Here is a 21,970-nt window from a genome sequence, read left to right as displayed (position 1 = left end):
TCTTTGGGACCCTGTAAATGATTTTACAGAAAGTCTAATGAGACAATGATGAAATGTTAGAATATATCAGGATTTTTTACAGGTGCAGTATTATGTATGTGGCATGGAGTCCTGGTTTGTGCTGCAAGCATGTCAGACCAATCCTATTTGCTACAGTTAATGCGCTTCTCCCAGAGCTGCCGCAAACTTGCACCCACCCTGGGTGCAGCGCAATAGTAAAAGGCAGACTGGCCTTTCGAAGCAGCTGGCCCATCTTTTGCTCCTACAGATGGCAATGCGGCCTGCCTTTCAAGTGGTTCAGAGATGCCACTTCAGGTGGCTCCAGTGAGAGACAGGTGCTACAGAAACTGGGTACAAGGCCTTTGCATTCTCAGGGTACTCCTTTTAAAATGGAGACGGGTGTATATATGCTCTCTAGTAGCAAATCATACATGCTTCTATAAGAAAGTAGAGTTCTTGCCTCCACAGCCTATCTGGATAATTTTCATGTGTCCGCTTAGCCAGTCTAGTCATGCTCACACTTCTCACACTTTTAAAAACACTGAAAAATCAATAGGTTCGCTTTATGTGGTGCATGCATATACAGCATGCACACATTGACAGATGATATACACGTGCCTTTGCAGATAAAGCAATACAAAAGGGGATGATGGACGGAGCGCTTGAGCAAATCAATCACTCACCCCCAGTCAACTGATCTGGGTTTAATCCATCACCATTCTTTAGCTCACTCCGCCACCCCAGTTCAGACATGGCCATATGCAAATCAGTCTGACCCTGTGCCTCATGGGAACAGTCCAGCCTGAACTGCCAAAGCCAGGTCTTGCCTGGACCGGAAACAAGCATCCTGGGACCGGTTTCTGGCATTTCAGTCGTCATCAGCCAGGCTAGCTTGAATCCAGTGGCAAAGTGAGCAAGGGACTCACATCTGAGCATCCCCTGCCAACTTAGGGCGAACAAAGCGAACGGCGGACTAATTTACAAGCCAGCATTAAGCCACTTTAAGTGGTATAACGCTGCCTTGTAAATAAGGCAAAGACCTTATCGTCACAGGAATGTCATTGAAAGTGAAGTTCCTGTGGTGATAGAGGCTTGTAAGTATGCCCTTTTGTGCTTGTTCAGAATTTTTTTTAGCTGCGATGAAACGTTCCATTTCATCCACATGAATTTCACTCAAGGCTTTAATTAGGAAATACTCAAAATAATATTCTTGAAAAAACTAGTTTTATATGATGGGAAGAAAAGACATTGTAAAGGTTACATAATTTAATTATGTTATCCTGTGTCTTTGGTATGGGATTATTTTGTTATTAAAATGGAATGTAATTAGTGACAGGAGTATGTACTGATAATAGGGGAATTACAGTCAGTCCCCTATGTGAAGAGTGAGATTTATATATTCTTTCCTTCTTGCCATTTATTCTATTTTCTTGTTCTAGTCTTGGGAACCCCCCATCCATGTTCTTATTAGCATTGTTCTTTACCCCAGGTATAGGAGGGCAATTTGGGTAAACCCCTATACTTTTCTGAATATTGGAGTGGTTAATCAACTGGAACCATGAACATGGAGTAAACATTGTAATTTTAATTGTATTTATATATGACGTTACAATCCGTGAGAGGCATCAAATCGCTTTTCGGCGAGTAGCATGCTACTCCGGAACTCAAACAGGATTATTGGGTAATTAGTATAGGAAATATGAAACTAATGAGAGCGGTGGATGTAAGAGTCTGCTAGTTGTATTGAAAAGGATAGTGGAGGAATAGAAGAGGCAAGGGTCTGGAAAGTTTTTTTGTTTTTTTTTTAAGATCATAGCAGTAGTAGGTTTGGGATGGGTAAAGGGGAGGTGGGGGAAGGGATTAGAAAGGCTTGTTTGGGAGATCTGAATAGTAAAAGAAGTTTGCGATGATGCATGGAGGGAAGTCTCTAGAAAGGGTTATTTTGATTCGGAGTATAGGATCTATAGAGAGAAGTATTGGGTGAGAAATAAGTTAGTACACTGAAGAGAGTAGTTAAATGAAGTTTGGTATGAGTCAGAGTGGAGGTGGAGGATGTAATGAGAGAGGTTTAGGGTGAGATATAGGGTAGTGCATTGGAGATGCTGAATTAGAAGTAAAGTAATAAATATAAATATAAAGATAAATAAATATATGGAAGGCATATATGTATGAAGGTAACATGCAGATTAAAATTGTATTTAATAAACTCAGACTTTCAAGTGTTTTTTATAATGTATACTTTTTTGTAATTCAATAGTGAACAATAGTAGATAGTTATGATAAACATGTACTTATGTATACAGAGACCTTTATACCTGTTACACAAGTTTGTTAAGCAGAACCAATGAATAACTATATACTTATAAACATAATTATTGCACACATACAAAGAAATACACAGAGGTAGGTACACATACATAGTCCAAATATGTGCTTATATACACAGGAATATGCTGTATATTTATGTGAGTATGGTGCGTCTGCGTTGAAGAGCCAACTCTTGAGTAGGCTTCTGAAGATAAGGTAGTTATCTGTGGATCTTATGATTGGGGGTAAAGAGTTCCATAGTTTGGCTGCTTGAACTGAGAAGGATGTGCCACTTATGCTTTTTTCTTGTTTGGTGGGATTTTGAGGCGAGGTGCAAATCTAGAGGGGAGGTTCCTTTGCTGATTTTATTCCTGATGAAGAATGGTCCTGGTCCATGTATTGATTTGAGGGTGATACAAAGCAGTTTGAATGTGGATCTACTGGCAACTGATAACTAATGTAGAACCTTCAAGGCAGGGTAGATGTGGACTTGTGGCTTTATGTCTAAGAAGTCTGGCATCAGAGTTCTGAATCCATTGTAGTCTTTTCACAGTTAAAGATGATCTGCGGTAGAGGCTATTGGACTAATTGGGTTTAGATAGAACATAGGAGATGCCAAGATTTCTTACTTCCTTAGATACTTTAGGCGGTGGTGTTCCCACATCATCAGGCCAGGTGGTGAGTGGGTCGTAATTTTTCCAATCACCACATGTGAGTATTTTCGTTTGGAAGCATTCAATTTGAGATGGCTCTATGTCATCCACTGATCAATGGCTCTGAGGCAACTAAACATTTTTGAGTTTCCAATGTCTTTGGGTCTTTCTAGTTTAAGGAGCATGTGTTTGTCATTTGCATACTCCTAGCAAGTGAGGTGAAATGTATTGATCAGTGCCGGCAATGACGTCATGTAAATGTTGAAAAGCAAGGGTGAGACGATTGAGCCTTGAGAGAGCTGTGCTTTTGTAAAATATGGTTTGAAAGAGAAAGTGGGGGTATGGATTACATTAGTTCGGTTTTGAAGGTAGGATGTGATCCATTTGAGAGCAGTCCCCTCTATGCTGGCTTCGTAGTCATTGTATTAGAGTGCTGTGTTGTTAGGTTTGAAAATCCCAATCGTGCTATGCACTTGTTTAATTCTATATAAGGTTAGCAGTATTTGTCTTAATAAATGCCACTTGTATTCATGTTATGCAACCCACTGCATTATCCCTGAAACGTGTAAGCTTTAGTTAGCGAGTGGGACTCCATTTTGTATTTTGTGATCCCTATTAGGCTGCTTAGGCTGTGCCTGCACTAGGACTCATCACTCTTATTGCTTGCCTCAGCAGAACACTGTATTTCATTATTACTTTCTCTTCTGTTCAAGGCAGCTTCGAGATTTAAGAATGAAAAGGCCATTCTGCCCTCGCATACCAACCCGAGTTTGTAGTTCTGCTCCCGTTAGGAGACGCTGAGACTCAGGGCAGTAACCTTGAGTTGCAGATAGCATGTACCCATGTGGCAGGTGTTAGCCCATCCTTCTGTGCCTCCTGTGTTCATGTTCGTCCCAGGCCAGTAACTTTCTGCTGTGGGCGTGGTTGGAGGCTTCTGAAGGAATGATTTGGTGTTGTGGGCTGTTGGGGGGGTCAGTCCCTCTGCAGACATCTTAGGGTGCAGGTCAGATTGGACTCCTCTGCAGAGTATTTGCTAACAAAAGCTTGTTTGTATTCTCTACTGCCAGACCTACACTTCATTCTTGGGAAGGCATAGCAGGTGGTTGTAAGTAATCAGAGTGTCTCCTATGGGCCACTTCCTTCAGTTGGCGCCTGAACAGGGACCCCGCAAGGTGATCCATAATCAGTTTGCAGGGTTGGGGTGCGTTTGGTCGGTCGGGTGGATCGGGGTACCCCACACGATCGAGCTTGGTTCTCGCAGCTGCCCCACCCAGCTAATCAGGCGACTCCTCATTTAGTGGTCACCGGCTGGGGTCCTGAGAAGGGTAAACCTTGGAGTTGACTGTTTGGTCTGAAGAGTCCGCAGTGGAGAATAACTGAACTCTACCTGTGTGCACCAGGTGAGTGATTTGAATCTTGGAAAAAATTGCACCACTCTTGAATGGCACAAGCCTACAGGCTGCGTCTTGGCACAGTCGCCGGACTGTCTTGGTGCAGTTTTCGGACTGCCTTGCTCGAATGGCACGAGCCGACTGGCTGTGTCTTGGTACGGTCTTCAGGCTGTCTTCTTGAACTTGGTGGGTTTGCAGACCCTTTTAAAAGACAGAGTGTTTGCGAACAATCTGCCAGGCCAACTGAAAATTTGGTCTTCGCTTGAAAAGGCCTGGAGTTAGAACCTGTCTTCTTGAACTTGGTACAGTCTTCGGATTGTAAAGAGCGGTCTTCGGGCTGTTTTAGGTTTGGTTCTTGAACAAATTTCCTTTAAAAAAAAATAATTATCTTTTCTTTCAGTATTGCTGTTGGTGTTATACTTGTCCGTTGGGGACAGCGCATGTGTCTCATGTAAAGATGCCTTGTCTAAGTAGACTGGGGTGTTTTGGAAGCCGGTGTTGTTCTACTGAGGCTCGACTGGAAGAGAGATAGCCTGCGCCTCCGGACGATATCCGAACTTTTTATGTATACGTCAAGCACGGTATTGGCCCTATTATGGACTATGCAGATAGAAAGTTTCGATTGCAGACTGATAAATGTTATGTTACTAGGGAGGAAGGTGATGTTTTCATTGAAGAGCTATTGGATTCTCGCCCTCCTCCACCTTATGCTCCTGAGCGGATATACCCAAAAGTCCCAAAGCTACTCAGTCCCTGGCTCCTGATGCCATTCTCCCCAGTATTTCCGCCTCTGGCCAAACTGCTTCAGCCCAAGCCCCGCCTGCGTCCTCTCTGCTTACGCAAGTAATAGGGGCAGGAGCCGTTAGCTCTCCTGTTCTGTCTACTGACTCCACATCTGCCGCTACACACCCTTTTACTCCTACAGCACTGTCCCCTTTCATAATACCGGTCTCTTCATCTGATCTTTCACCCTTAAGCGCAACACTTCAAAATGGCGAGGTGCCTGTGTGTGGGATACATGAAGGGAATTGAGCCGCAGCATGAGACCCGCATGGAGAAAGAGTTTGCCCGCGATGCTGTGGGTAATGAGGAAAAGCAAATGGTGGCGAATCAAGTGGCTCAGTGGGCCCGGAATGCATGCTATAGTGTGGAAGAAGTGTGGAGTGTGATGAAAGATTATGAGCCCTTTATACAGAAGCCTGCTCTTAAGCACATGTCAGCCACGCTAATAGGACTGTGGGAGCAGTGTTTTCAGGGTGTTGACATACGGGGCAAGGTATATGCTCCAGGCATGGCTCTTAATCAGGTTTTTAGTAATTTAACAACATTGGTGGGTTATTGGGGCAGATGGCTCTAAAAGGTTCCGACGATGGTGACGCAGTACCCCACCAGAACTGTGTGACTCCACAAACACTAATTAGGCCACCAGTCGAACTCGGTTTAAGGAACAGTGGATCTATACTCCTTGGAAGATGAGTGAGGTAATATCCCTTAAAGGTCAGTTGCCAGACCCTCTGAAAAAATCTGACTGCGTACTACAGAGTTGACAGAGGCGGCCTCCTCCACGGTCATGACGTTAGCGGATATTGAGTTGTTTGTCGGTCTGTTGGGACCGGTGAATATATGGAGGCAGGTGCATACACAAGATCATGTTGTGGAATAGGGAGGAACATGGGATCAGATCAGGGTGTGGGATAAGAAATGCAAGCCCGGCTACAAGCCGAAGGTAAAGTTATTGGCTTTACCGGGTCGCACATAGATGCATTCCCTTATTCCGCAGAGACGGGTGGATTGGGACAAGTTGACTGCATGTCGTCAGAAGAAGGACAAGAGTGTGTCTGATTTCTTTACTAGATTTTAAGGGGTGTTTCTCGACTTTAGTGGTCAGGACCGGTCATTGGAAGGTGGTGTCCGGTTCTTTGGCAGCAGATTCATTAATGACTTGCTCCCCGAGATTGGGACCAGGTTGCAGGCTTCAGAAAGTACTTGGAGCACCTCCTCCCAGTCGGTGATCCTGAGCATGGCACAGTACTACGAGCATAGAGAGAATGAAGAGAAGGAGAATGTGGAGAAAAAGTAAAAAGAGTTGAAACTAGGGTGTTGATGCAGCACGTTGCGAGGGGAAGTGGAAGAGGTTCGGCCCAGCGGCTGCCCCGGTCTAACAGGGGTGGTACTTCGAGGGCATCCATTGGGCTCAATCAATGTGCATATTGCAAGCTGAAGGGCGGTACAAAAGGGGGTGGTGATGGACGGAGCATCTGAATCAATCAAACACTCACACCCAGTCAAAAGATCTGGGTTTAATCCATCACCGTTCTTTAGCCCACTCTGCCACCCCAGTTCAGACATGGCTATATGCAAATCAGTCTGACCCTGTGCCTCATGGGAACAGTCCAGCCTGAACTGCCAAGCCATGCCTTCCCTGGACGGGAAACAAGCTTAAAGTGATGGATTAAACCCAGATCTTTTGACTGGGTGTGAGTGTTTGATTGATTCAGTAGCTCCGTCCATCACCACCCCCTTTTGTACCGCTATTGCAAGCTGGAGGGACATTGGTGGAATGAATGTCGGAAGTTATTGCAGAAAGGTGAGGCCCCAAGAGGTGGGGGTTTAGAGGAGCTGGAAGAGGAGGCTGGGGGAGATGCGGTTAGAGGATACATCGTCTAATTAACAGAGCGGGAACTATTTTGATGACCCCTGAGGGAGGCAGTACTACCATGATGACTATGACATGGACGAAGTGACGGGGATGTCTCACAGCTAGGATAGTCAGGGACAGGGCAAGGGCAAGGGACCAGTTCCAGTGCCTGTAGATCAGCGCATACACTATGTCACGTGGATTTGTAAGGTACAACTACATTTTTTGTTGATGCAGGGGCTCTGTTTCCTATTCACTGGTCCCGGGGGCAGCTCTGTCTGGCCAAAACAATGTTTTGGTGGGTTTCTCAGGCATGCTGGTGTTAGTCCCATTTCCAAATCTCTTGTTTTGACTATTGGCCCCTTCACGGTTGATTCACCATTTTCATTAACGTCAAATTGTGGGGAGAATTTGTTGGTATTGGATTTGTTAAAAAGGTTGAATGCAACAATTTTTTGTTCTCCAGACTGCCTTTACATGACTATTGGACCGCAAGTGGCCCATGCCAAACAATGCTTTGCAAAAGATGCTCCCCTCCCCTCTGAGTTTAAAGATGTGCCCTGCACACTGTGGGTTACAGGAGACACGGATGTGGGGTTACTCCAGATCCCACCGGTATCTATACAGATTAAGGACAATGCTGTATTGCCCCAGTACAAGATATCCCAGGCAGGAGAAAAGGCCGTATTGCAAATAATACAGGATTTGATTTAGTTTGGTGTGGTTGAGGAGACTGGCGAATGTGTGTAATAGCCCTATTCTTTCCATTCTTAAAAATACACCCTTGGATTCTTCTAATGCTCACCCTGATGTTTACTGGTTCGTGATGTTTACTGCTTCGTAATTGACCGTAGAGAAGTTAAAAAAAATAGTCGTTCCCCAGTACCCTGTGGTTCCAGACATTACCACAATCTTTACAATGATTCCCCCGTCAGCAAAATTATTTTCTGTGAACGATTTGAAGAATGCTTTCTTCAAATAGCAGATATCTGTTTGGATTTGCAATAGCCGGAAGGAGCTTTAGATTCTGCCAGACTCCACAAGGCTATACAGAAAGTCCCAGTGTCTATAGCCAAGTTTTGAAAGCTCAATTGGATTCTTTGGAACTTCCCCCGGGTAATGTGCTGTTGCAGTACGTTGACGACCTCCTTGTGTCTTCGGACACTGAAGAGGGTTGTATAGAGGCCACAGGTAATTACTCTTGCATTTGGCATGCCATGGACACAAGGTGTCACTTTCAAAATGTCAATATTGTCGACAGGAAGGCACCTATTTAGGTCACCTACTGTTGAAGGAGGGTTGCAGCCCAACACCTGAATGCATAGCTGCTATTACTAATATGCCTGTTCCTAGGACCCAATGCGAGGTGCGCATCTTCATTGGTATAACTTCCTATTGTCATCACTGGATCCCTAATTATTCCTTACTAACAAAACCCCTCCTTTACCTGACCACCAAAGAAGTGCATGAACCATTGCCTTGGACATCTGCATGCCAGCAAGCTTTAGAGCAATTAAAGGTTGCGCTTTGCTCTGCTCCTGTGCTTGGTACTCCTGATTACCAGAAGCCTTTTGTGCTCTACGTACACAGGCGGATGGTTGCACGTTTTCTGTTCTAACACAGGGTTTTGGTGGTAAGCAGAGACCCTGCACTTATTTCTCTGCTATTCTTGATAACGTCGCCAGAGCTCTCCCGAGCTGCTGCGGCAGTTTCTATCAGACAATCGGCAGGGCTCATCCTTGATACTGACCTCACAGTAATGGTACCCCATGCTATGGATACACTATTGAATAGGACAAAGACGCAGCACCTTACTAGTGTGTGTCTGACTGGGTATGAATTAACCTGGTTTGCTACGCACATTACCATCAAACAATGTGCTACTCCTAACTCAGCCATGTTACTACCCCTCCCTTTGGAAGAAAAGGACAATGATGTTCATGATTGTTTATTATGGATTGAGGAAGAAATGAAAGGACGGGTGGACCTGACTGATGTTCCCTTATCTGACCCCCCCAAGGGGAACTATATGTCAATGGCTCTTGTTTCAAACTACCGGATGGAACTACCACTGCAGCTTATGCAATCGCAACGTTACACACTGTAGTTGAGACATCCCGTATCCCATACCAATTGGCCCAAGCTGCAGAGCTGGCTGCCCTCCTTAGGGCTTGTGAGTTGAGTGAAGGACTGACTGTCAATGTCTACACTGACAGCCAGTAAGTCTTTGGGGTGGAGTATATAGTCATACACCAGGGATATACACCTAGGACAGATGGAAAGGAGGGTACCCTACATCCAGAAGCTTGTATAAATATTTATGAAAATATTAAGAACATCACTTGGTTACTTGGCCTGGGTGGTAAATTCCGTTCCGTTCCCGGAATTTGGGCAATTTAGTGTTCCGCGGAGAACGCAAAATTACCCATATATCTGCGTTCCTGGGAGTTCACGAAATTTTTCGCTTGTTCGCATTCACAAAATGCGTGTTTGGAGATATTTCCCCCCCGAGCACGCAAACAGCAATTACGAGTCCCTGTGATCTATACAGCAGCTACTTTCTGTGTTGAAGGTGCAGGGAACATTCCAGTAGGACAGAGCAGTTGTAACAATACCTACCAATTGAACACTACTAGTAGCCCACCTTTACTTACACATCCAAATGTATACAGTTTGTGGGGAACAGGCTTATACATGACTTCCCAGGGGATGGTCTGGCCGGTGTTATGTCTCCTTTCTTTTACCCCCCGTTTACATTGCACCGTCCAATTATCACAAAAATCATATGCTACAATGTAGGGATCTATATTTGCACCGGGTCAAAAGAGTAGTCACTCCAGAGGATATAGATCAAACAGATACTTCCCGACAGCAATTTACTGACATAAGGAAGGGCATTCTGCCGTTCTGGGGCCCCATGTTCATTAGTCATAATATTCGTAGCCTTGACAGAGTAGTTGAAGGAGTTATTAATACTACTGCAGGTATACTGACTAATCTTACAGTCGAGCTCCAGGCCAAGAAGCTTGTTGCTCTTCACAACCGGATAGTTTTAGAAGTCATTCTTGCTGATAGGGGTGAAGCCTGCCACGTCATCGGCAGCAGTTGTGTTTACATTCCTCATAACCCCCTAATGTATACTCTGCAATACAGAAAGTACACAGGCCAACTCAGATATCCATCAGGATAATGGTTCATGGTCCCTCACAGGGTGGTTCTTGGGTCTGCTGTCATCATGGGGTTGGAAGATACTACTTTTCCTAGTAGCTATCGCAGGTATCATCTTTACATGTCACTTACCTACCAGCCTGGTGAACCTATTGTGTGGGCAAGCTCACCCTTACCCCTAAATTGACAGGACGTGATAATAAGGTCTCTAGTATGATGATGTAGGATATACAGACCATCATGCTTATTGACAAAGGTATTTTTGAATACTGAGTGGATTTTGATACTCATGTGATGCCTTATTCTCCCTTGCAACTTGAGTGACTATGCATTTTCGTTCTCCCACTTAGAAGTGTAAAGACCCTAGAGGATAACCTCAATAAAGCAGGGTCTGTTAGGTTTGAAAATACCATTCCTGCTATACACTTGTTTCATGCTATATTTGGTTAGCAGTGTGTGGCTAAATAGACGCCACTTGTATTCACGTTATGCAACCCACTGAGTTATCCCTATAACGTGTAAGCTTTAGTTAGCTAGTGTGACTCCATTTTGTATTTCATAATCCCTATTAGGCTGCTTAGGCTGTGCCTGCACTAGACCTCATCACTCTTATTGCTTGCCTTAGCAGAACACTTTATTTTGTCATTATTTTCTCTTCGAGTCAAGGCTGCTTCCCGACTTACTAATGAATAGGCCATTCTGCCCTCGCATACCAACCCTAGTGTGTAGTTCTGCTCCCACGTTGGAGAGACTCAGCACAGTAACCTGGAGTTGCAGATTGCATGTACCCATCTGGCAGTTCGTGTTCGGCCCAGGCTGGTAACTTTCCACTGCGGGCGTGGTTGGAGGTTTCTGGGAGGAATGATTATGTGTTGTGGGCTGTTGGGGAGTCAGTCCCTTGGCAGAAATTTTAGGGTGCAGGTCAGATTGGACGCCTCTGCAGAGTATTTGCTAATAAAAGCTTGTTTGTATTCTATACAGTCTGACTGGCTCTTCATTCTTGGGAAGGCATAGCAGGTGGTTGTAAGTAACCCGAATGGCCCCTAAAGCCACTTCATTCAGTATGGAATTAGCGTCAATGAATTGGGACAACTGGGTGGATGCTGCTCTTTCTATCAGTTTGCCTAGGAAAGGTCCATTTGTAATTGGTCTGTAGTTATCGGGGTTAAGCGGGTCCAGGTCTGTTTTTAGTAATGGGTGTATCTATGATTTTTTTTTTTAGATCTTCTGGAAATATTCCTGTAGTTAAGGAATCGTTAATGATTCTTCTTATTGGTTTGGCAGCAGAGGCCGTTAGAAGAATTGTCTTGAAGGTTTGTGGTGGACATGGGTCTGAAGGGCTGCCAGCAGGTTTGCTTGCTTCGACCATATCCATGCATTCATGTGTGATATTTGTTGGAAGGGATGCAGAGACTGGGTTAGCCTACTCTTGGAGGTTTTTTGGGGGGAAAAGTTTGGTGCTGGTGGTTTTTCTTTGTTTTTAAAAAAAGGAGTCCAATGTATCTGCTTTGGTTGTTTAATGATCTACACGTTTGTCTGAATTTTTGAGTAATGGTATGAGCTCCTTATAGGCAATTGAATTCATGGAATTCGGTGAGAATTTTATGGAGGTCTTCATTTGCACATTTAGCATTCTGAATAGTATTTTTCCTTAGCTTTATTGATTTCCGGCTTGTACAATTTGTTGTGTCTATAAGTGAAGTTTGTCTTGATTGGTGTTTGTTTTGATGTGGGTGCGTTACAGCTTTCTAATGAGCAGTTTTATCTCTTTTACCTCAGTATTTCTCCTCGATGGTTTGAGTTTTCTTTTGCACCGTTGCATTTTTCTTAGTGGTATTAGGATATCAAAAGCTTCCTGTAGCCAATATTTTTTTACAGAATTTATTATGCCTAGATCTGTCCTTGATTTTAGTAGTGTTTCTAAGTGTTCAAAGTTGAGTTTGTCCCAAAGGTGGATACATATAACGTGGTTTTGGGTGTGTTGCTTTGCGTTTTATGTTGGAAAGCAAGAAAATGGTGGTCTGACAATGGGACTGAAGTTGTTGTTTGAAAAGTAACTAGTTCTGGATTTGCAAAAATGACATCTATGATGTGTCCAGTGATGTGTGTGGATTTGTGGATGATTGATCTACGTTTAGTGGGTCTAGGCCAATGATTATTGGTTTTGGTTTTAGCATATTAGTTTGCCAAACACAATGTTTAGGTCACCAAGAATGCATAGGTTGGGATGTAGGGTTATAAGTTTTGAAACTGTTTGGAAATGTTGCGTTGCTAGGTAGAGACCTGTAAATGAGTAGGAAGTTACAGAAGGAAGACTATCTAGGGTTGCATCTGGTGAATAGGACGTCACAACATAGTATATAGACGTCTTCCGCATTAGTGAAATTAAAGGTTTGCTTGAATGCAACAGCTAGGCCACCTCCTCTTTCATATACAATTTTGTGTGATAGTTTGATCGCCTAGAGTAACAGCTTCATGCAACACTTGAGCCATGTCATTTCCAATCATGATTCTGTTATGACAAGTCAGGTAGTGTGAAGGTCATAGATGTGATGCTTGTTTTTTTAGAGTGATCAAGCATTTATTAGTAGACTGTTTAGAGAATGTGTTTTGGTGATGGTTTGACTGTTTTGAAGAAGAGTGAGCAGTGTTTTTTGGACTTATAGCAGGTGTGTCCTTAGTGCTGGACTTAAGACCAACAGGAGACCAGACACGTACAACCAATCATAGCCCTAGCAGCCAATCGGATATTAAACCCTAAGCCCTAGGTCCACTAGAAACCCTAGCCCCCAGGAACCAATCAAAAACCCTTGTACTATTTACTAAGGCCTACATCCAATGGAATCACTAACCAATGGAACAATCAAAACCCTAGACCTATCAGCTAATAAGAACACTAACCCCAAGTCCAGTACAGATACAGCAGCCAAGCAGAGCACAGGTGTAACGTCCAATAGCAAATATATAAGTATCGTATGACCTCAAGCATAGGCTGATGGCCAGGGGGCAGGGCGTGCTGCTTCTGAATTCCGAATCTCCTTGGATACAAACAGGCTTAATCCACGCTTTTCAAGCCCTGTTTAATTCTAAATCTACAGCCACTTAAAAACTGCTTTTCGCTCACTTAAACCACTTTTTCTAGTAAAAAAAAAGTGCTACATACTCTTTCCAAACACCGTTTAAATCATAAAGTAGACTAAGCATTCTTTTAAACACACTCTGCTTAGTCTCTGCTGATGGTGTAGTTTGTCTTCTTTTTTTTTTTACTTTTAAAGACACAAAGCTGGGAGAGACTGGGGGGGGTTGCCCCTGCTGGTTTAATAACAGTGCAGGGAAAACTGAGAGAAATTCGAAAAATCGGTAAAAAAAACAGCAGTTTCAAAAGTACAGCTAGCACAGAAACAAAGTTCAATGTAAGCAGTCACGGGGAGAAAAAAACGAGCCGGTTTAAACTATCAACAATACACAGTACAAGTCTTACCACCTTTTCGGTTGTTTGCTCACTGGGCTATTTAAGTCAGAGAAGCTGGGACTACAAGATGGAGGTGGCTTGGGGTTCCCTACATTTTACAAATCTGATAAAAGAATAAATGTGCACATAAAGTCGGCAAGGCCCTCTTTCTTTCTGACATCACCTTAACCCGTTTTTGTGATTGCGATTGTGCATTCGATTATTATTATGATTAGTCTAAATTTCTGTTGAGAGTTAATTCTGCTACACAAGTGACATTTACTCCTTACTGGATGGAGGAGAAGCAGATTTCCTCATACTGCTGGATCTCTCCGCTGCGTTCAATATGGTGAACGACTTTTACAACGCGGCCGTTACACCGCGGTATGTTCACATCGCGGTCATTACAACGACTTGCGCTTGATGGCCCTGTACACTAAGGAATAGTATGATTTACTATTCCAACACCTTCCCTACTGTTACGTAGGCTGGAGTTGGATTAGTAAATCACACTATTCCTAATCTAGCGCCCTCTAGAGCAAATCGTTGTAACGACTTGCGTTGTAATAACTGCGATGTAACGTACCGCGGTCTAACGACTGCGTTGTAACGCCACATTAATTCAACATAGTGTCACTCCCGCCTCATCAAAAGAATACACACAGACATCAAAGGCCCTGACCTTGAATAGATATGCTTTTTCCGCATCAGGAGAACACAGTGAGTAAGACTCACTCTCTACAGATCGCAGCCTAAAGTCTTGACCTGTAGAGTCCTTCAAGGATCATCTCGCAGCCCTATTCTGTTCAACATTTTCATGGCACCACTCGCCGGTATCAGACCTCACAGGATCACCATCATTTCCTACACTGATGACACCCTGTCCATCCTCTCAATGTCCGACAAGTTCTCTACAACCTGCTGCAACTTTACTCAATGTATGATTTGCATAGCAGAATCGATGAAAAGCAGCTACCTGAAACTCAACTCCGACAAGACGGAAGTGCTGAATTTCAGGAACAAGAGTTCCCCCAGGGAATCTATCTGGTGGCTATCAGACCTTGGTCCAACAACTATACTCACTAACAATGCAAGAAACATCTTAGACTACAAACATTGTCTCACAGGTGAAGACAGTCCGCTCCTGCTACTTCCACATACTATGCACCAGGCATCGCTAGAAGACTAGACTACGGCAACACTATATCGGAATCTCCAACCACTTCCTCTACCAACTTCAAACCATCCAGAATGCCGCAACCAGACCCATCCTGGATCTCCCACGTCACTTACACATCGCACCACACCTCTGAACTCCACTAGCTACCGATGGGAAACACTGCTAATTCAAACTTCACACATGCATACAAGTCACGGCACAACATAAGACCAAGATACCGCACCTTCTGCCTTCATTTCTAGCAACCCAGCAGACGCATGCTCTCTTGCACCCGAATCTGCAAAAGCAGAACGGGTGGCCTAATCTCCTTCTACATCACACCCAAAAAGATGGAACAACCTCCCTCCACTCCACACACCAGGGCATCCTCCTCTCTTCTTGAATCATGGAAGAGGCTGAATACCTGGTTCTTTAATAAACTCCCAACAGACAACCTGCTCCCTTGCTTCAGTGCCTCGACAGAGTTCAGGTGATTAGTTGCACTCCACAAATCCATATAACATAGCAGAACAATATATTTTGTAATGCACGCATGGTCTCCAAAGGTTGAGCACAACATTTCTGATCTATGCTGAACTGGCTAAATGTTTTTGTACCTAATTAAAGTGATTTATGGGTAAACGTTGAACTGACCGCATATAGAACCATCCCCTGCCATCCAAATTATCCCACAGGCAAAAGGTGCAGCACATATGAAGGCCAGATTGTAATGCGACAAACTGGGAAGTAATTAAACCACATCACTTGTCAAATGTGCTATTGGCTAGAAAAACTGGAAATAAATGAAAGAAAGACATAAAAAAACTGACACCTCCGCAGTGTGAAAGTACAGATGTTTGCAGACTTATGCATGAAATTATGCACTTTTAAACACGGGCGCACATAAGATGCATAACACGCATTCTAATAGCATTATGCAAAACCGACCACCGTGTGGGGCAATCAAACAAAATCGGATACTGGCTGAAAGAATAACCACATTAAAGACAGTGAGTGCAATGGCTTGTAGAGTGCAGGAATGAAAAGGCAAGTTAACTTGCAAAGTGTTAGGTTTGAAAACTATGCACACAAATCCTATTTGAGGAATAAAAAGACTGAGGTCTCAAAGAGTAAAATATTTTTCGTGCTCTATTACAGGTTGATGTAGCGACCAAAAAGGCGGCTACTGGTGTCAGTATTTGTAACATGAACACCTTCAGGAAAGAGGTGGGCAGGGAAATATAACTGTAAGAAGCTGGCTCTGCTTATGGTATGCCCACTAGGTGGTTATACCTTGCACAGAGACCAGGGGTTCTACAAAAGCTTACAGGGCTCAATGTAAAACCCAAAATGCTCTATTAGTGGTAGTGTGGTTGAACAGCCATAGGCCTAACAGAAGAGTGCAAGACATTTATTGCACAACATTGACCAATACACAGGACTCAAGAGGGGAATCGCCACCAATTTTGCAAAAATAAGCATTGTTTGTATTTAATTTTAAACTATGATCTTAAAAATAAGGTAAATTTTTAAATAAAAATACTTTTCACTTATACTAAAAGCGGACACTTGGAATAATTTTAAAGCGGTTCAATGTTATCCTATGGGAAAGCAACAATGTGGTTGAACAGGTAAGTACCACACTTACACATCCAGTCTTAGGCCTGATGAGTACCAAAACTGTACCACCAGCGGCACAGGGGCAGCCGGGTTCAGGTCAGAGTTTAGCCCAATGCTTTTCAATGGAGACAGGGTTGCTTTGAGCCACACTGCTTGCAAGTAAGTGGATCAGTTGCTGGTGCAAAGCTTTGGTGGGAAGCACAAGCACAGGGGGAGACACAAAACAGCACCAAACATATACCACAAGTGGCACTGAACGGCTGTGTGATAACCCCTGGGACTTCTGCTCGCGGAGTGTGCAGAGATTTGCCTACTCCGCGTTCCACAGAGTAGGCAAATCTCCACACACTCCGTGACGGAGCAGAGTTGGCCAGCCATGTGATGTGGGAAGTGGGTGGCGTAGCGGAGCTCCACAGCATTTGTCGTCAACTCCGTGGCCTTCCGTGTAGCCCCGCTACGCCCAGAGTTACTGTTTGCAGGGCGCAAAATCAGAGTCGGGCACCCAATGCTTTTCAATATTCTTCTTTCGACAAACAGGCTGCAGGCGTAGTACCGGAGGTTGCAAGAGGGATACCAATGACAGCAGAAGCAAGTAGAGATGTAGGAGGTTGCAGGGGTACAGTCAGTTCAGCTCACGAAAGCTTAGGAGATTCAGGTGCCTTGACAACAGAGTCTACTTCCTGGAGCCGTTCAGGGAGCCACTGGATTCAGGCTGCAAGAGTCATCGTGGCAGTCAGGAGCCGTCAGCCAGCTGTACACTTGAGGTCAGGAGAGACTTCATTGGGTTGGTGGGCATAGACATAGCCCTGATTGGGAGGATCTCCTTATCTTCAAGATGGCAGGACTGAAAGATGTGCTTCAACTTGCCTCCCCGAACCTTAGGGGTGGACTTGGCAGAGGTGGACACACAACATTTTGTTTTAGGTTTTCCCACCCAAAGTAGGGGTGCAAATAGGGAGCTGCCATCTGCTTCTAGCAGAAGAGATTGGGGGTGGGGGGGTCGCATTACAAAGGAGGTAGGTCTTTGAAGCTTCCGCTTCGAGCACCGGCCCATCCTGGGATGTGCATTGTTTCGGGTCCCAGAAAGCAGGGACTCTCTACCCAGATGTCCAGAAAGAGGTCTGTTGGTGGCTGGCTACCTACAGCCAGTCACAGACAACACCAGGGTTGGTAGGTTTTCAGGGGGAACCTCTGAGGTGCCCTCTGAGTACATGGTACAATAAATCTCACACTGGCATCAGTATGGATTTACTGAAAGGAGTAGTTTGGTATCAAACTCTCCTGTGTTCAGTGAAGCCATCATGGTGCTGTGGAACTCTAGTTCTGGAGTTACCAGGCCAGGTACTCTGTATGGCTTCACTGGCTCATGCAGATATTTCGTCACCTATGGTATAGTGAACCCTGCCTTAGGGCTCTGTCCTGGACCCTGTGCACTACAACTGAAACCACATCAAAATCAGGCAAAAGGTGGGGCTAACCTTGCAAAAAAAGAGGCACTTTCTCTCAGGAACATAAAATGAGTTGAGTATTTTAGCCTACAAAATAGTTCAATAATTTTTGGTGACAAAGATTGAATGAAATAGGCCTGGACAAACCCAGTGAGATTCCCCAAATTATCTTGGGGTGGGATCAGGGCCATCGTGAACCCCTGCTTGACCAGCTACAGAGGGGTGGGTTCCTTTTGGCCCTCTTATCTACAACTTGGCAGATAAAAGCTTATATATTTATCATTAAAAGGAAGAAAGAAATATGGGCTGATGGAAAGGGAAAGGTAGATGGATGAGTGGGTGTATGAGCAAGTGAAAGGATGAATGAGTGGGTGAAGGGGTGGGTGGATGAAAGGATGGATGGGTCAGTGAAAGGATGGGAGGGTGGAAGAATGTGTGGGTGAAAAGGAGGGTGGATGAAAGGATGAATGATGTGTGGGTGAAATGATGAGTGTGATTGTGGTCGAAGGGCTGGATGGATGAATGGGTGAAAGGATGGATGGGCAAATGAAAGTATGGAGTGTGAAAGGATGGGTGGACAAAAGGGTGAGTGGGTGGGTAAAAGTATGGATGGATAAGTGGGAAAAATAATGGGTAGATTAGTGGGCTAAAGGTTGGGTAGATCAAAGTGCGGATGGTTGGATAAGTGAGTGAAAGGGTGGGTGGATAGAAGGATGGATAAGTGGGTGGATAGATGAGTGGGTGAAGGATGGATGACATTCAGGTGGATGGATGAGTGGGAGGTAGGATGGATGAGTGAAAGGATGAGTAGGTGAAAGGATGGGTGGATAAGTGAATGAGATGATGGCTAGTTGGGTGCATGAAAGGATGGCACAGTAAATGGAATCCAAGTTGGATGAATGGATTGATGAAATGATGAAAGATGGATGATGGATGATAGAATGAACTGATGAGAATGTAAAGGTGAAATGGTGGATATCAGTGGGTGGATTCAAGGGTGTAAAGCATGAGTAGATCGATTCTTGGATGGAAGAGACAAGGGAGCTCTTCTAGGAATGTTCAGGCTCACGTCTCGCTTGATTGTTTCCATCAGAGCCTGGTTCAAAGACGGGAGCATTTTAATTTTCTGGCTACTCCGCTGGGTGGGATGGCGAAATCTGATGCTCATTAAACTCTCACGTTTGTATGTGGTTCAGCTTCTATCAAAGTGTCCACCATTCAAATCTGTGGCCCCATTTGTTCACAAAAATTGTACAGTGACACGCATCGCTGGTAGGGGGTAATTAGGGGTAGGACGGGCCACTTTTTAATCATACTAAATGTAAGATGCTTTGAATTCAAGTGATCTAGTTCACAGGACCAGGCAAGAGAAGCGGCATAGGACAACCTGGAAAACTTGTCTCTACCCTGGAATTACGTAACTGAGAAGAAATACCTAGTTAAGATCTAATGCATTGTGGTGCACCCCTGAATGTTGCACATCTGGAAAAGAAAGTCACTTGGTCAGTTCCCTCCAGGTAAGACTGATGAGGAAGATTCTGTGTGAGTGTGTCTCTTAACTTCAAGCATCAACAGTTTCATTTGTGACTTTAGGGAGCAACGCATTGCGATAGAGACACCTTCCACAGTACAAAAAACAAACTGTCAAAAAAAAGGAATTGAAAAAGAGGACACTGGACATTAATAAAAGGGGCAATTTAGTTGCTTCCCAAGACGAACAGGCAAACTAAAACACAGTAGTGATAATGAATGCATCTTATAAAGGAAGCAGAAGGTGCAGACCATATTGAGGTCGAGGACTGAATAATCGACGAAAAACATTTGTTTTAGATCTGGAAATAAAGAAGTGCTCCTACCCAGCTGCTCTGGAAACACACTCAAGATCATTAGGAAGATTCAGCAAGTCATGGTGGTTCTTCTCAACTTCCTGTAAACAAACAAACTGGTTAATATCCTCTCTTGACTTCGGTGCTGAAATCAGAAATTCGAGTAAGCAGTTCAGCTATGTCGGGTATGTGTGACTAAATGAGAAGCAATTTCTGTTTCTGCAGGTGAGATGTGGCACTTGGTATGAGAGCTGGTGTCACCTCAATAGATCTGGTTTCTCAAGTTTTTTAGCGACACAGGGCATGCACAACTGTACATTACACCCAAGAATGTTAACTCTTCTGTACATTTCTTTTAGTATGGATTTAAACCAGCATTTTTTAGTTTCAGTTTGTAAGCACCCATAGAGTGATAGTCAACAAAACCTATGGCCACACCGAGGTGTTCATATGTTTTTTGTGTTACCACACTTTATGGAACTTAGATCTAGCAAAGCACTACACTTCCCATAATACTTTATTACAGCCCATTAAAGGTGGTGAGTGGTAATCGATCAAAACCCAAGGCAGTCAACATAAGGGACCCTCATCAGTCAAGACATCCTCATTCCTGAAGCAATAGACATACTTTAAATCCACAGCAAAAACAGAACACCAATAGCAAGAAAGCATGACCAAAAGAGCATGGCACTCTATATGAAGTACCCCATCTGTTATGTCTTGGTGCTCAGGACAGAAGGTTACGTTGCATTTTGGTGATAATACTCAGAAGTATATCCATGGAGCATGGATATCACTCTTTGCTGAGCTCGGTATTGGCACCCCATTTCACTAGTGGCAGTTCTCCCCCCCTTCTTCTGAGGCTCAAGTAATTGTGTGAGCTACTGAAGGGGGGGGGGGAGGCTTAGGTGTGCTCTGCAGCGTGATCTCTGCCTTTCGCTTTTCCCGGCACACTCCATATATTTTGGCAAGGCAGGGGAAAGTGAAAGGCAAGGCAAAGTCTGTGTATTAGGACATTGAAATGTGGAGAGCAGCAGGCCTGTTCATATTCTAGTTAATATATGCTGCTCCATAGTCTTCAATAGAGCTCTTGACATTTCAATGTTTTGGGTACATCAGTTCTCTTTCTTGCCATGTTGTTTCCGGTCTCTACTAACAAACTTTTCTTCAACTGTTTGTGTCCCTCTTTAATTGCTGTGACAGCCCGTGACAAACTGATGCTCTGTGCTGCCTTGCTGCCTGAAGCCAGTGAATAAGACAAGGTTTCTCACACAAGCTTTCAGTGGGTCACCATGAACTGGCTTTTGCCCAGTCTTCTTTCTGTTAAGCCTAGACAATTAAGACTGGTTTCAAGTGATGCGGTATGCGTTGGAGCCTGCTCGTGTGTACCTGTGTGTGTGGAAAACAACAGTAAGAGACGGTGCAACAGGAAGGGGGATAACCCCAAACCCCCAGGTAGACACTGGGTCTCAGAAAAATTGATACATGTGGCCTATGCACATGTGATAAATAAAAGCAGATCAAATTCTGATAGTCTAGAATACAGAAATCCACAAACACAACAATCACAGTAGTCCCATGTTGCGTTTGTTTAATGCCGATCAGATGCCCAGCCAACACGTGCTTCTTCAGGGTAATGGACCCACGACTTCTTCAGTGCTACAGGATGTACAATGGCCTAATGTTAAGCAATATTACATGCACAATGGGGCAGTAGAATTCAGGCGGACACTGTGACTTTAGAGCTACCAAGCACCCAAGGTGCCATAAGCAAGGAGGGTATAAAACATTTCGGAAAAAGCAGAATAGTAGCTTTGTGACAATACGTGGGTCATTGGTTAGACCCCTGACTTGTGTGCATAGAGTTGCGGCAGACGAAATACAATCTAACAATCAGTATAACGATAATACGTCATCACAAATCCAGACTGCTGTGTGTTGAACAATATTTAGTTTCTTCCTACGTATATATTCGTGCCGCTTATCTACACATTTTCCTAGGTAATAGAGCTAGGTAATTCGAGCATTGATATATGAGTGACAAGTGCAACTGAGACAGGATGGTCAAAGCAACTGGACAAAAGGAGGAAAGAGGGAAAGAGAATGAAATAAAAATTCGAATGTATGTCCTGAAGAGAGTACTCTCGGGACACTGAGCATAAACACCGCTTACCTGTGAGGGCCGATGGGCTGGGAGGGGATCTATCTGTAATTACAGAAACGAGAACAACGCAGTAAAACTCCTGCTGACAAGCAGTGAACACGTCCTGAAATAGGGGTGAGTGCATCAAACTGAGGCGGCTCGCCTC

At 44.2% G+C, this 21,970-nt stretch overlaps 1 protein-coding gene across 3 annotated transcripts in view; it reads right to left on the bottom strand.

The window, feature by feature from the left end:
- The window catches only part of LOC144782789 (inverted formin-2-like), a 410,221-nt gene that overhangs the window by 60,190 nt on the left and 328,061 nt on the right, over positions 1–21,970 (bottom strand). For all 3 annotated transcript variants that reach the window (XM_078662079.1, XM_078662081.1, XM_078662080.1), the window contains one exon: positions 19,692–19,762. In XM_078662079.1, coding sequence (XP_078518205.1) covers positions 19,692–19,762 — 71 coding nt within the window. The remainder of the gene's footprint in view (positions 1–19,691; positions 19,763–21,970) is intronic.

Source organism: Lissotriton helveticus, chromosome 9, assembly GCF_964261635.1.
Source record: "Lissotriton helveticus chromosome 9, aLisHel1.1, whole genome shotgun sequence".
Taxonomy (NCBI): domain Eukaryota; kingdom Metazoa; phylum Chordata; class Amphibia; order Caudata; family Salamandridae; genus Lissotriton; species Lissotriton helveticus.
The sequence above is the reverse complement of the archived record's forward strand: the minus strand, read 5'-3'. Positions and strand labels throughout refer to the sequence as shown.